Source organism: Mastigoproctus giganteus, chromosome 7, assembly GCF_048544385.1.
Source record: "Mastigoproctus giganteus isolate SK-2022 chromosome 7, ASM4854438v1, whole genome shotgun sequence".
NCBI lineage: Eukaryota > Metazoa > Arthropoda > Arachnida > Uropygi > Thelyphonidae > Mastigoproctus > Mastigoproctus giganteus.
Genome location: NC_143581.1, coordinates 116527996 through 116543577, shown reverse-complemented (window position 1 = coordinate 116543577; position 15582 = coordinate 116527996). Strand labels below are relative to the sequence as shown.

The window sequence follows — 15582 nt, the reverse complement described above, 5'->3', positions numbered from 1 at the left end:
CATCAGCAATAGAAAGTTATACACCGACTTTCAGAAGATTAAAAACAAGTTTAGAAAAACAAAAGTTAAACTTCTCTTCAAAAGGAGATGAACAATACAACTTACCTTTTACCATTCACGAATTACACAGAGCCTTGTCAACATCTAGACGCAGTGCTGTAGGACCAGATAATATTCACTATTCCATGATTCAGAAACTTAGTACCGAATCATTACAGTTACTTCTTCATCTATTCAATAGACTCTTCCTGGAAGATAAATTCCCTAATCAATGGCATCGTGCCACAGTCCTTGCCTTCCCTAAACCAGGTAAAGACCCTACAAATCCCACTCATTATAGACCAATTGCCTTGACCAGCTGCATTTGCAAAACTCTCGAAAAGATGGTGAACCGCCGACTGATCTGGTACCTTGAAAATCTCAATCTCCTACATTCTGCACAATACGGTGTCAGACAAAACAGATCTACACTAGATATACTAGTCAGACTAGAAAATTCCATCCGAAATGCATTCCTCAGATCGGAACACCATGTGTTAGTCTGCTTTGACATCAGTAAGGCCTATGATTCCACGTGGAAGTATGGAATACTCCGTGAATTACATCGTCATGGACTTCGGGGTCACCTCCCGATTTTCATACAAAATTTCCTATGCAAGCGTACATTCCAGGTTCGATTCAAAACCTCACTGTCCCAAGTATTTTCCCAAGAAGAAGGAGTTCCTCAAGGCTCTGTACTCAGTGCTTCACTTTTTATAATTGCAATAAACACCATTGCCGGACAAATTCCAAACACTATTGATAAAGCACTGTTTGTAGACGACCTGAGTATTTGGTGTCATGCAAAAAACATGAATACTATTGAGAGACAGTTGCAAGGGGCAATAAATAAGATCTGTTCATGGGCTCAGACTAATGGATTTCAACTTTGTCCGGAAAAAACATTTTGCATCCATTTTTGCCGCCAACGAAAACTCCATCCCAATCCAGAGCTAGAACTGAATCGCCAACCAATAGCAGTTCAACCGAGCATACGGTTCTTAGGAATCACTTTAGACCAGAAACTCACCTTTGTTGAGCATATCAAAAGACTAAGAAACTCATGTCAACAAAAACTAAATATCATCCGGGTTCTCTCTGCAACTAATTGGGGAGCTGATCGCCTTACTTTATTACGGCTATATAGAGCATTAATAAGATCAAAACTTGACTACGGAGCACAAGTCTATAGTTCAGCAAGACCTAGTGCCCTTCGCTGGCTTGACCCTATCCATCATAGTGGCATACGGATTGCATTAGGAGCATATCGCACGTCTCCAATACATAGCTTATATGCTGAAGCACACGAACCTCCTCTTTCGATCAGGCGACAACAACTGATACTACGTTACGCCTTTAAAATTAGATCTATGCCAAAACACCCAAATTGGCAGATACTTTTTTCATCACAGCACACCAGGTTATACCAAAACCGCCCTAATGTTAATCGTCCTTTGGGCATGAGAATAAAACACCTCTTAGAAGAACTAAATCTAACCTTAGACAATGTGGCACATAGCCTTCCATCCTCTCTTGCTCCTTGGAATATCATTCCGCCCTCATGTGACTTACATCTACATGAATGGAATAAATCTACATTGCATAGAGAAAATTTCTTGCAGCTATACCATGCAGTAGTGAACCAGTTTCCTAGCTTTTCCATAGTACATACTGATGGATCAAAGAATGATGTCCACGTTGGAATCGCCGCAGTTTTCCCAAACATCACATTAGCTTATCAGTTATCACGTGAGTTCAGTATATTTTCCGCAGAACTAATAGCAATTCAGGTTGCACTGAATCATATCGAGTCTTCCGATATTAACAACAGCATTATTTTCACAGATTCCTTAAGTGCCCTTCAAGCACTAAAAAACACAATGAACATGACCCACCCAGTCGTGGAAAGAATAGTCAACTCTCTGCATACCTTATCAGTACTTGGGAAAAACATACACTTCTGCTGGGTCCCAGGACATATGGCAATTCCTGGAAATGAACTAGCGGACAATGCTGCCAAATTAGCTCACCTTTCATCTGAGAACAAGTGGAAAGTGCCTCATCAAGACTATCGACCAATAATCAATGAAAAATGCACGCGCCAATGGCAGTTATTATGGGAAAATCAGCCAAACAATAAACTTCGAAGTATCAAGCCAAACCTTGAGCGATGGCCTTCCAGCTTCAGTTCAATCCGACACCAGGAGGTAATATTAGCTCGTCTGCGAATAGGACATACAAATGTAACTCATGGTTATCTTTTAAGAGGAGAGATACCCCCTCAATGTCATCACTGTAATACAATGCTCACAGTGAAACACATTCTGGTCGAATGCACAAAATATACAAGAGAACGCCAGATGCTTTGCACTTCAGCCACAACAAAAGATCCTACACTTACCTCAATTTTAAACAACGAAACAAATGTCTCAAGCATTTATAATTTTCTCAAGATAATTAAAGTATATCACCTCCTTTAGTTAGAAAAACTTTTTGGTCCCTTCTTTCCATTTTCTCTATTTGAAAAGAAATTACATGCATAGTTACCATATGCATGGCGCACTATGGCCATAGTTGCCGATGCGCCCAATAAATTCCGAAACAAACAAACAAACAAACAAACCAAGTATATAATATCAAAGTTATTCCCTGCATCCAGTTCTTTTGTGACTGCATCATAGTATCCAATCAAATTGGTCAGGCAAGACTTCCCCTTAACAAAACCATGCTGTGTCCTAGCTATAACTGAAGTCTTGTCTAGATGATCCTGCAGTGCTTCTTTCACCAGTGCCTCCATTAATTTTCCGGGAACAGAAGTTAAACTCACAGGTCTATAATTACTTGTGTCAGCCTTTGATCCCCCTTTGTGAATTGGGGTCACATTTGCACATCTCCAGTCAATGGGTACCTCCCCTGAGTCCAAGGAAGCTCTCATAATTATGGCTAAGGGTTTGCTTACCTCCTTTGCTGCCTCCTTTAATATAACTGGATAGATCCCATCCACCCCAGGTGCCTTTCTTGTGTTTATCTTCAACAATTTCTCCTCCACTTTGCTCTCAGTTATTACAAGATTCTCTAGCTTACTGCTAGAGTTGAATACACCACTGGCATTCCCCTCGCTGAATAACTCCTCATGTGTGAATGTCGATGCAAAATATTCATTTAGTTTGTTAGCTACCCGAGCAGGGTCATCAACAGTTGACCCATCGATCTCAAGTGGACCAATCTGATTCATCCCCTTCCTTCTAGAGTTTACATAAGTAAAGAACTCTTTGCTGTTTTTCTTCGCATCCCTTGCCAAGGATCTCTCGTAATCTGCCTTCGCCTGCCTAACCTCCTTTGTAACTTGGTTACAGATCAACTTGTATCTATCATAGGCGTCCGTGTCACGTGTTAATTTGTATGTATCCCATGCATTTTTCTTCTCTGCCATATGCCTCATTAGTTCATCTGACAACCATTTAGGCCTAAACCTTGAACAATATTTCTTAGTTGGTATGTAAAGCCTAGTAGCTTCCACGATAAGTTCTTTGAATGCTTCCCATTTTGAATTTGCTGTTGGAAATATCATCAGTTGATCCCACTGTATAGAATTTAAATACTGTCTCAGTCCATTGTAGTCGCCTTTACGAAAGCAATACCCCTTCCCTTTACCCCTAATGGTAGTTACCTTTTTGAGTAACTCCCACTTCAGCACACTGTGATCACTGCCACCAAGTGGTTCATTTATCTGCAGATTCTTAATGCATGAAGAATCACTACTGATAATCAAATCAAGAGTATTACTCCCTCTAGTTGCCTCCCGAACATGCTGATGTAGAAAACAATCATCCAATAAATCCACAAAAGCCTTGCTACTGTGTGAGTGACCAGCCCCCAAATTCCAGTCAATATCTGGGAAATTAAAATCCCCCATTATAAGACTCTCTGATTTACTGGCCCACTCTATTTCTCCGAACAGTTTCTTATTATACTCATCAGAGTCATTAGGCCTATAGCACACTCCTACTCTCAATTTTGATCTCCCAATGCTTATGTCACACCAAACTGACTCGACACTGCACTGTCCAGCGATGTCGACTGGCTTCACTTCCTTGGATTTTATGTGTTTTTTAACTAATAGCATAACCCCTCCTCCCTTCCTATCCTGTCTATCCTTTCTGTAGACATTGTACTCCCCAAATTCCAGTTCTGCATTTCTTATATCTGTGTGACACCACGTCTCTGAAATCCCCACAATATCTGCCTTTGATGTTTTGAGCAATACCTCAAATTCATCAAATTTATTTACTAAACTCCTAGCATTGGTGTACACACAAGTATACATGCACCTGTTCTTTTTCTTAGCTACCCTAACACAACCCATGTGTTTACTTGTACCCCAATGATTCCCAGCAGTCTCTGAAATATCCTGCATCTTATTTTCCAGGCTGCGGCTCATTCCAATAGAAGCAGTGCAAGAATCACTTTCACCTCTGCCAGTGGCTACTGTTAATCTGTTAGTCCTTGTATCCCCCCAATCTAGCAGTTTTCCGACCCACCTAACATTGCCTCGATAGCATCAGCAAACATTCTTGCACCCTTTCTATTTAAGTGTATCCCATCCCTGTAGAAGCAGTCTCTCCTGTTAACAAGTACAGACCAGGCTGAAAAAAATTCTACCCCTTGAGCCAGCCCTGCACAATCTTTCCAGGGCCGAATTGATTGACAGGGCTCTCATCATATACTCCCTCCTATCGTGTCTGGGCAGAATTGCAGACACTTTCAATTTCAACCCTAATTCACGGCTTTTTTTCATCAGTATAGCGGCATTTAGATATAAGGGATGCAATTTTTGAATATAGGGAGTACAATATTTACAGAAAAGGCAGACAGAATAGGAGGGGTGAGTGGTTATGTTCTTAGTCAAGAAGCACATAAAACCTAAGGCAGCGCATGTGCATCTAGTTGACATGGATGGCTAGGGCAATCACTAAACTTGAGAAATACTGTTCAAGGTTTAGGTCTAAATGGACGTCAAATGAACTAAGAGACTCTTGACAGAGAATAAAAATGCATGGAATGCATATAAATTATCAGGGCATTAGCACAGAAGCCTATGCTAGATATAAACTAGTTTATAATCAAGTCGCAAAGGAGGTTACGGGAAATCTTTGACAAAGGGTGTTAGACAAGGTTGCTCGATCACCAAAGCAGCCCTTTCCACTCTGGCATGCTCAAATACCAGCATGTGACTTCTCGCTCAAGAGCGCAAGGAAGTCTAATACCCTATCTTCTGTCTACTTGCAGCTCTATTCACAACACTGTGCAGAACATTGACTTCTTGCCAGTTTACACAGAAGGCTTGAAGTCAGAATCGTATGTGGGATCTGCTTTTTTTTTCCAGCTAATACTATATCAGAACAAATACCCCTTGACTGCAGCATATATATGGCAGAGCTGCATGCTATAGAGTTAGCTCTAGATCACGTACGAAATCACAGATACCAATTGTCTATTATATATGCTGATTCAGTGCACTATAGGCTTTATCTGCGATATCACACACTGATCATCCAACCCTATCCTGTATTCAGCAGATAATATGTGCACCCTATATGCAGGTGGCCTCCGTAGCCGAGTCGTCAGGAGCACGAGTGCAGTAGTACACGCTCTTTGAGTAGACCGGGGTTCAAGCCCCTGACTACTGAATACGGTCAATCTGCCAACCGGCACTGGACCAGTGTGGCAGATTATGGTCCATTTCCCTCAACATGAATTGTTGAGGAGGCTTCCATCCTGCAGTGGGTTGATAATGGCTGCACTTTACCTTTTTTTATATGCAGGTGGATTTGATATCCGTTTCTGTTGGATTAGAGGAAACGATTTTGCTGACACTGCAGCCAAATCAGTAGACTGAAGAATAATCTTGACCTGTTAATCCCCTATACAAACTGCAGGCAAGTAATCTATAGTAACTTACATTCTCAGTGGCAAGAATCATGGCATCACCTGGTTACAAACAAACTATATTGGATTAAGCCCGTGATCCATCGTTGGCAGTTGAGTCAAAGCAGGGATCACAGAGAGGAAGTTGTTCTTGCTTGGCTCTACATAGGACACAGTCTCCTTTTTTGCCGAGGGCTGATGACCCCCCCCCCCCCATGGGTGAGCAGTGCGACACCATTTTATCCGACTGTACCCATTTTAAAAATGCTCGTTTTACCGCTTTTACTCATCTGACTGAGCCGCATACTCAGTCAGATTTTAAATGACAATGACAATGTGTCAGCAGTTTTTAAATTTTTAAAGAAGATTAATATATACTTATACTGATATAAGTTTTTTACCTATGTACTGATTTTTTAGTGTTATGGCTATATATATATACATACATATATAAACTTTTGATGAGGTAAGCTTTTTAAAGGTTACCAAACTTATGTTTTATGAATTTTAACATATTCATGACGCATTATAACCTTGTCATTTTTGCACCACAAAAAATCAAATCAAATCAAAACAAAGGATGCAAAGAAAAACAGCAAAGACTTCTTTACTTATGTAAACCCTAAACTTACTGCATAGACGAGTCGCAATCACCGCAAGAAATGTTGTATACCAGGTCATTTATTTGTGCTGTGAGCGAGGAAGGGACTAAGTGACTGTTCAGTATAGCGTGTAATTTCCGTATTGGTCTGGCCACAATTTTAAATTCAGTATTTTTAAAGAATCTTAAGTTGTTTGTGCCACTGTTCAACGTATGGGACAGAAATAAAATATTTTTTGATGTTACTATTGTTGGTTGGTATAGTTTTTCGTATCCTATCCTTAGCTTGATTCAGTTTATTGTAGCAAGGGGGTAACCCCAGTTTAAGAATCTCTGGTTAATATCTGTATTTCTGAGTCCAAAGCAGATTCCGTCGTTGAATATTTATAGGCATTGAGAATCTGATTAAAGATGATAGATCTTTTGTAGGTGAACGGGTGATAGCTGTTATAATGTAGAAGCATACCACTGTTTGTAGGTTTACGATAAATGTTAAATTGGATTTTATCCAAGTCCCGAGTAAGCATGAAATTTAGAAAATTTAATGACTTAGTATCCATATTCTCCCTTTGAAATGTAAAATTGAGTCTAGAATGAATATTATTAAACAAATGTAAAATGTCTTGGATAGTGCTACTATTGGTGATAACAAGAACATCATCTAAATACCTCCCATGGTATGTGATACGGGGTAGAAAAGGTGTCAAATGTATATGCTCAATTGTTGAGAGATAGACCTCCGCTATTAAGCCGCTCAGGCTTAATCCAATTGGCAAACCAAAAATTTATTTATATACTTTGTCTCGAAAGGTGATATAGTTGGCTTCAACTAAAAGTTTAATTACAGTAAGTGAAAAACTTCTTTAATAGGAAGCTTTATATAATTAATTGATATAGTTATTATTTAACATATCCCAAAGAATATCTAATGTGTATTCAACATCTATATTCGTATATAACAAGCCAACTCTCCTAGTCCAACTCACTAATATCAAGACAAACATAAGACAAAAGTCTCGGATTAATTGTGAGTTGCTCTATTCCTATGAACATGATGCCCCGAAAAGTTCTAGTCCGACTTAGAGAATAATCCCCCCATATCCTTTTTTTTTTTTTTTTTTTTTTTTTTCACCCCTAAATTTAACTCTCAAGTCAAGCTACAGGACCAAAAGAAATAATCGGTCCATATTTATTAAGCAGTTTAGACCTTCAAAAAAACTAATTTTATGTCAATCCCCGTAATGGTTTCCTTGCTGACAGAGGTATGGTGTTTGAAGACAGAAGTCTTGAGCGCTCATTGTTGAAACCGTATGGTCTGAACACTACGGTTCTGACAGTGGGGAAGATGTCTCACATGTTTTGCAAAATTGATATCGCCTTCCCTAAGAATTATTAGCGAGTTGGACTAGGAGAGTTGGTTGGAAAAGAAGCTTCCTATATCTAAAATAAAGGTAATTCCTGTTGATTCATAATATAATAGAATATAGGAATTATTGAGCACTTAATAGCTCTCTATTATCAAAAGTATATAACAAGGTAACATCTAGTGAGAATAAATTATCATTATGGCCACGTCTGCAGTCCTTAAATAATGTATCATAGTTTTTTATCCCAAATTGTATCACCTGTCTAAAGGGTTTTATAATGCTATAGACATGTGTAGCCAGGGATAAAAATGCAGAGTTTCTGTAGGAAACTCTGCATTTTTATCCTTGGTATATAATAAGTCTATTATTTACCAAGGATATAATTTATCCTTGGTATATAATAATTTATACTTGGTAAATTATAAGGTTATACTTATAATAGAAAATCCAGCCTTATGCAATTTTACCTGATGTTCTGGCCTTCAATTCCTTTAACTGAGCATAGTAATGTAGTCAGTTTTTCGATATGTGGTTAATGTTTTATTGTATTGATTGACCAAATTGGTAAATAGTGCCGGGTCTACTTCAAGATAAGTGGGGGTATCTGATACAATTGAATCTAACTTATTTATATAATCAGGTTTATTACAACTGTATCTCCTTTATCTGCTCTCTGAATAATGTCTTTATTTTCCCGAAGTTCACATAAAGCTGAACTGTCATGTATTCATTTTAGAAAGTTGCATTTCTTTTATATTATTCACCACTTAGTTAACTTTTTGAATAAATAAATCTTTTTGTGAAACGTTCTGAAGTCCAAATTCAATATCAATTATGCACTGTTTTTTTACTAGCTTTTGAGGTGGTAAATTATAATTTAATCCTTTGGATAAAAGTGAAATCTGGTTCCGCGATAGCATATATGAAGAAAAATTTGTAACCTGTTGATATGTCGATTCGTTGAACTTTGAGCGAGGGGGTGTTTGTGAACTAGCTGAAGTATTCTGTGGTAGTACATTATATGTATGTAGAGAGGCTTGTCACTGAACTCGTGTACATTTGGTCGCAAGCTTGCGACAGTGTGTTTGAACTCGTATGGACATATCTTGACACACTCAATAATGTATTCAATTTGTTAATATGTCTGTTTTTCATTTCTAAGGCCTGTGCTTCGTGTCGCAAATCTATGGAGGTCTTCAGTACAAACCAATCGTTAGGATGTAGATAATTTTTTAATTTGTCGCGAAGTTGTCTAACCTGGGAAAGGTATTTTTGTTTATTAGAATGTTAACATCTTAAGGCAAGTTTAACTATATTATGTGATGTGGAAAGTTCTAGTTGTTTTATGCCAGAAATTTTATGATTTAAATTGACCCTGGCAAACTTCAGAACAATGTTGTTTTGAAGGCAATATTTTAGATAAGCACTGTGGTAACTTTGGACAGAGTATCTTAGTGTTAATCTAACGTAATTTTGCACCAAGCTGTTCAAAAAAACCCCCATAATTATGTGTACCAATAGGTTATACTTGGAAAGAAAGGGAATGAATGAAATAGAGTTTAAAAAAATGAATATGATAGTATAAATCAGAGCTCTCATGCTCAATCCGTTCTACGTTGATCACAATATTTGTAAAAGAATAAGAGAAGTAGTATAAACCAGAGCTTGTTTCAGCAGCTCTACATCCTTCTCTGTACTTGTTTTAGGAAGGATGTAGAGCTGCTGAACTAGAGGGAGTAATACTTTTGATCTGATTATCAGTAGTGATTCTTCATGCATTAAGATAAAGGAACCACTGCAGATAAAGATAAGATAAAGGAACCACTAGGTGGCAGTGATCAGTGTGCTGAAGTGGGATTTACTGAAAGAGGTAACTACCATCAGGGGTAAAGGGAAGGGTTTTTGCTTTCGTAAAGGTGACTAGGGTAGTCTGAGACAGTATTAAAATTCTATACGGTGGGACCAACTGATGATGTTACCAACAGCAAATTCAAAATGGGAAGCATTCAAAGAATTATTCTTGGAAGCTACTAGGCTTTACATACCAACTAAGAAATATTGTTAGTTGGTATGTAAATGGTAGGCCTAAATGGATGTCAGATGAACTAATGAGACATGGCAGAGAAGAAAAATGAATGGGATACATATAAATTAATGAGTGACATGGAAGCTTATGATAGATATAAGCTGGTGTGTAACCAAGTCACAAAGGAGATTAGGCAGGCAAAGGCAGATTATGAGAAATCTTTGGTAAAAGGATGCAAAGAGTTCTTTACCTATGTAAACTCTAGAAGGAAAGGGATAAATCAAATTGGTCCGCTGGATATCGATAGTTCAACTGTTGATGATCCTGCTCAGGTGGCTAACAAACTAAATGAGTATTTTGCATCTAAATTCACACAGGGGTTATTTACGGAGGGCAATGAATTGAACTCTTTCAGTGAGCTAGATGATTTTGTAATAAATCAGAGGAAAGTGGAGGAGAAATTGTTGAAAATAAATATAAAAAAAGGCACCCAGGGTGGATGGGATCTATTGAGTTAAATGAGTTATATTAAAGGAGGCAACAAAGGAAGTAAGCCAACCCTTAGCCATAATTATGAGAGCTTCTTTGGACTCAGGGGAGAGGTACCCATGGACTGGAGATGTGCAGATGTGACCCCAATCCACAAAGGAGGATCAAAGGGCGACACAAGTAATTATAGACCTGTTAGTTTAAGTTTTGTTCCAGGAAAATTAATGGAGGCACTGGTAAAAGAAGCACTATAGGATCATCTTGACAAGACTTCAGTTATAGCTCTGACACAGCATGGTTTTGTTAAGGGAAAGTCTTGCCTGACCAATTTGATTGGATACTATGATGTGGTCACAAAGGAACTGGATGCAGGGAATAACTTTGATATCATATATCTGTATCTTAGAAAGGCTTTTGATACTGTTGCACATGGAAGACTGATGAACAAATGGAGCAGTGTGGCATTGGAGGCAAATTGCTGCTATGGATAAAGGGATAGTTGAGGGGGAGAAGACAGAGAGTGGTAATCAATGGACACTGCTCATTGTGGACTAATGTTATTAGTGGAGTCGCTCAGGGTCAGTGTTGGGTGCACTGTTGTTTTCTGTATTTATAAATGATGTTGATGATAGTATATCAAGCTTATTGTCCAAGTTTGCAGATGGTACGAAGGCCGGCAGGGTTGTTAAGGACACTAATGACAGTATGCTGCTGGAACAGGATTTAGAAAAGTTGAGCAGATGGGCTGAGAGGTGGCAAATGAAGTTAAACATTGAGAAATGTAAAGTACTACATATGGGAAGCAGTAACCTCAGAATAATGTATCAACTCTATGGTACTACACTAACAGTGGTAGAGAACGAAAAGGACCTGGGTGTAATTGTGCAGGCAGATATGAAGTTTTCCGAGCAGTGCATGCGGTCTGCAAGAGTAGCTAATGGTGTCTTGTCAATGATGTACATGAATTTTTCTAGCAAGGATAAGGAAGTGATTATCCGCTTGTATAAGGCAATGATCAAGCCACACCTTGAGTACTGGATACATGTCTGGAGGCCTCATTTTAAGAAGGATGTAGAGCTGTTGGTATGAGTATAGAGAAGGGCAACAAGATTAGTGAATGGAACAAAGGGTTGCTCTTACGAAGAAAGACTTAAGTTTTGCAAATTAGTGTCTGGAGACTAGGCACCTATGAGGTGATCTGATTGAGGTGTATAAAGCCTTGAATGGTTTGAGCATGCTCAATGCTGGTGGGATTCTCCTTCATTTTTTTTCCAGAATAATAACCTGAGAGGGCATAAATTGAAACTGAAGAAAGACAGATGTAGGATAGATTTGTAGAAGTTTACCTTTAGCCAGCGGGTAGTTGGTTGGTGAACAGACTTCCATCCTTTGTTGTGGAAGTTGATAGCCTAAATAAATTTAAGGCTGGGCTGGACAGGTATTTGGAACAAACAGAGGGGTCAAATGGGAGAGTTCTTTTGGCTGATGCTGCATAAGCTTGCTTTCTTGGATCATGTGCCTCTACTAATGCTAAAAAGTACAGAGAAGGGCAAAGAAGTGGGTGAGGGGAACAAATAGATGCTCTTACCAAGAAAGGCTTCAGTTGTGCAGATTGCAGCATCTGGAAACTAGGCAACTGCAAGGTGATCTGATTGAGGTGTTTAAGGCTTTGAATGGATGGAACAGGTTCACTGCTGTGATGGGATTCTTCCTCTTGCTAAGACTATGCACAATGAGGGGTATAAATTCAAATTGGGGAAGGTCAGTCGCATAATAGATGTACAGATATTTAACTTTAGTCAGCGGGTGCTTGATTGCTAGAACAAGCTTTCATCTGTTGTTGTGGAAGTTGATAGCTTAAATAAATTCAAGGAAGAACTAGACAAATTATTGGAGGGAATGGAAAGTGGTGGATAAGCTTTCTTTCTTGCATCCTTTGCCACCTTTATTTTTGCATCCTTAGTCTTTGCATCCTTTATTTTTTTTCCAAAATCATGGTGGAAACCAAAGATGAAAATTACTTTAATTTTGAAACAGATTTGACATCTATCCAATTATGAAATCCCTGATTTTATGCTACAATACAATACAAACTGTCAGGGATTAATTTACCATACTGCCAGGTTTTCCACCACATGCTGAATGGAGGGTGGTAGGCTTAATTCTTATGCTTAATGTTGAAACAATAGCATAAACATTTTTCATTTCATATTACTGAATTGGTTTTAAAAAGTAACTTGCTTGTCTCGGGATATCAGGTTGTAAACATGCTTACATAAGAAAGCTTCATGCACAAAAGTTACTCATTACTATAATAAAGAATATTAATATGCAAACTCTAAAATGTATGTATTGCTGTGGTAATTATTATGACATGTTTTATTTTTTAAATTACAGTAAGTGCCAGTTGCAATGATCACATTTGCAAATTGAATTTTTATTCTAATAGGAAAAAGATTGATGAATATTATCCACGGGTTTATACTTACGTACATAGCTTAATTAATATAAATATTAATGAAACATAACACTGTAATATGATTATAATTTGAAATATGCAGTTACTTATTTTAGATTGCTTTAAATTATCACTACAAAGTCTATTATAGATGTTTCAGTATTGTATAACAGACTATATTCACAATCACTTGCACCAGTTTCTTCCAATGCTCTCCTCAGGACAGCTATAGCTTCACAAGTTTGCCATTTTGTAACTGAAATTTGTTCGGGTTCATTTTCCTTCTCCTTAGCGAAATTATCAGTAACAGACTTCGCAATTTCTTCATCTGTTAAAGCTGTACTAACTTGTAGATCACCATCTATGTCCACTCAATCATTAAACTCCTGCTCACCCATGTCTTCAGGCTTTTCAACGTGATCAGTATCGCAACTTAGTTGACCATCATGAATAATTAATCCACATTTTTGAACAGTTGCTAATGCAGGTTTCAGAAAATTCATTCCAGGCACTCATTGTCATATGAGGTGCATCTAGAACAGTTATCTGCTCTGCAATATCAGATGATGTTCCCAAACCATCAACTATAGACTGGATGATTCTTTGCCTCATATCCAATCTATAAAAGATCTGAAAGGTTTTTATTATTCCCTGGTTGTCGAGAGGTTGAATCAGTGATGTGGTATTCGAAGGTAGAAAAACTAATTCAATGTTTTTGAAAGTCAACTTTGAATGAGCTGGGCTGTTATCCAAAACCAATTCAATTTAGTTTTTCTTATCCAATTGCAAATCCCATTTATGAAGATCTTCAAATAAAGAAGCTCTCATCCAAACGTTGCCATTATTGGCATATTCAACAGACAGCTGTTTTACTCCTTTAAAACACCTAGGTAATTTACTCTTGCCTATAATTGCTGGCTTCGCCTTGATTATTCCGTCATTTTGCATGTTAAAAGAACTGTAATTCTGTCTTTGATCTTCTTTGCTGCAGACACAGGAATTTTTAAAAATCATGCAGTGGTCTGGGGTAGCCTCATAGTACAACCCTGTTTCATCTGTATTAAAAATAACTTCAGGATTATAAGTGCTTAACACAGTTTTCCAACAGGTTTGTCAGCTGCAGAACCATCAGAATCCTCTTTTTCTCCATAAAGGTTTTTGTAAACAATATCATGCCTGTCCTTTCATCTTGTCTGCCATCACCTTAAGCTCTTCATGTAGTTATTCAGCAAAATCATTACCTTTTTGAAGAAGACTGCTACGATTGATTGGTGCATTAAATGAGCTAGCCAGTTTGAATCAAACAAACAGAGCTTCAACTGTTTGGCATTTCCCTTCACGCTTCCCTTTTTTCACTAATCACATTAGTGTTTAATGTGGGACATGATATTAATAATTTTCATAAATATGACTGAGGCATTCCTAATTTTACTGCTGCTTCCCTTTGAGACATATTGCTTAAGTTTAATTTGTCATACGTTTCTATAATTCGTAACTTATCTTTTACTCTCAAATTCACTCGTTCTGTTCACTGACTTTTTTTTTTTTTGTAGTAAAATTTAAAACAGTAAAAAAGATGTCTCAAAGCACATGACATGCACAAATTAGAACTAACACGACACACACAAGTGAGATATAGAGTAAAAAGTTTATGAAGTTTAGATACAGGAACAAAGAGCAGATTCTGATTGAAGACTTCAGTGAAGGGGAAGTACATTTCACCATAATAATGTTAAAAACATACAGAATTCCAGCTATTGGTATTATTGCAAATGCAATAAGATAGAGTTTACTACCTATTTATAACAGATTGTACCAACAAAAAAAGCCCAATAAACCGAAAACTGCAAATTGTTTTTATGGTTGTGACCAAGTTTTTATGACCAGAAATGTGCTTTAGAAAAATATCACAGAGGTGTTCAGAATTGATTCTTATAACTGAATATGTAATTTTATTATTGAGTAGGCATTTTATTGATTTGAATCGGTTCTTTGAAATTTGATTGTATATAAAGTGGCTGAATCTAATAACCAGTGATCACTATAACCGGCACTTACTGTATATAATCTCATTTTATGGGTGTTGGCTGTTTCTTGTTCAGGCGGATTTTGAAAAACTCGAGATCAGTAACATTAAGTAATTTTGAAATTCTTTACACATATTTATTTTATTTTTCATAGGAGCTAGATGAAGATGAAGAAAAAGATGATGATGGTGATGAAAAGAAGAGAGATGAATTGTGAGTGTTATATATGTATAGCACATTGCCAAAGGCTAACTTATCTATTTCCATAATGGAAATGCTGCCTCTGAATGTAAAGGAGAATTCACTGTTTTATGTCTTTGTTTAATTTGAATAAAGAAGTAATTTGGATCTTATGTTGTAGTTAACAGCTATTAAGTTTGCATGTTATTTCTAATACAATAGGACCTCATAAGTCCAACAGCAGTGCACCTTTGTTTGCAGAATTTTTGAAACCTAATACCCCTAAATATTGTGTAACTGTCAACACAGTAAAGGATGCAGTTTATCAGTTACTATCAAAAGATTGCAACTTTTTTTTTTCTGTTAAAGTAAGGTTTTTTTTTTTGGTTTTTTTTTGTAATGAATTATTTTTCAATAATTATGAAAATAACTAATACAAAAATAGCGAAATGCTTAAAGTGCGGTAC

The 15582-nt window shown here is 37.4% G+C and overlaps 1 protein-coding gene across 1 annotated transcript in view; it reads left to right on the top strand.

The window, feature by feature from the left end:
• The window catches only part of LOC150083164 (protein disulfide-isomerase-like), a 544047-nt gene extending 528759 nt beyond the window's left edge, over nucleotides 1–15288 (top strand). The window contains exon 10 of the mRNA XM_090377883.1: nucleotides 15090–15288. Within this exon, the coding sequence (XP_090234009.1) occupies nucleotides 15090–15152 (63 nt within the window). The 3' untranslated portion in view covers nucleotides 15153–15288. The remainder of the gene's footprint in view (nucleotides 1–15089) is intronic.
• Nucleotides 15289–15582: the final 294 nt, after the last annotated feature.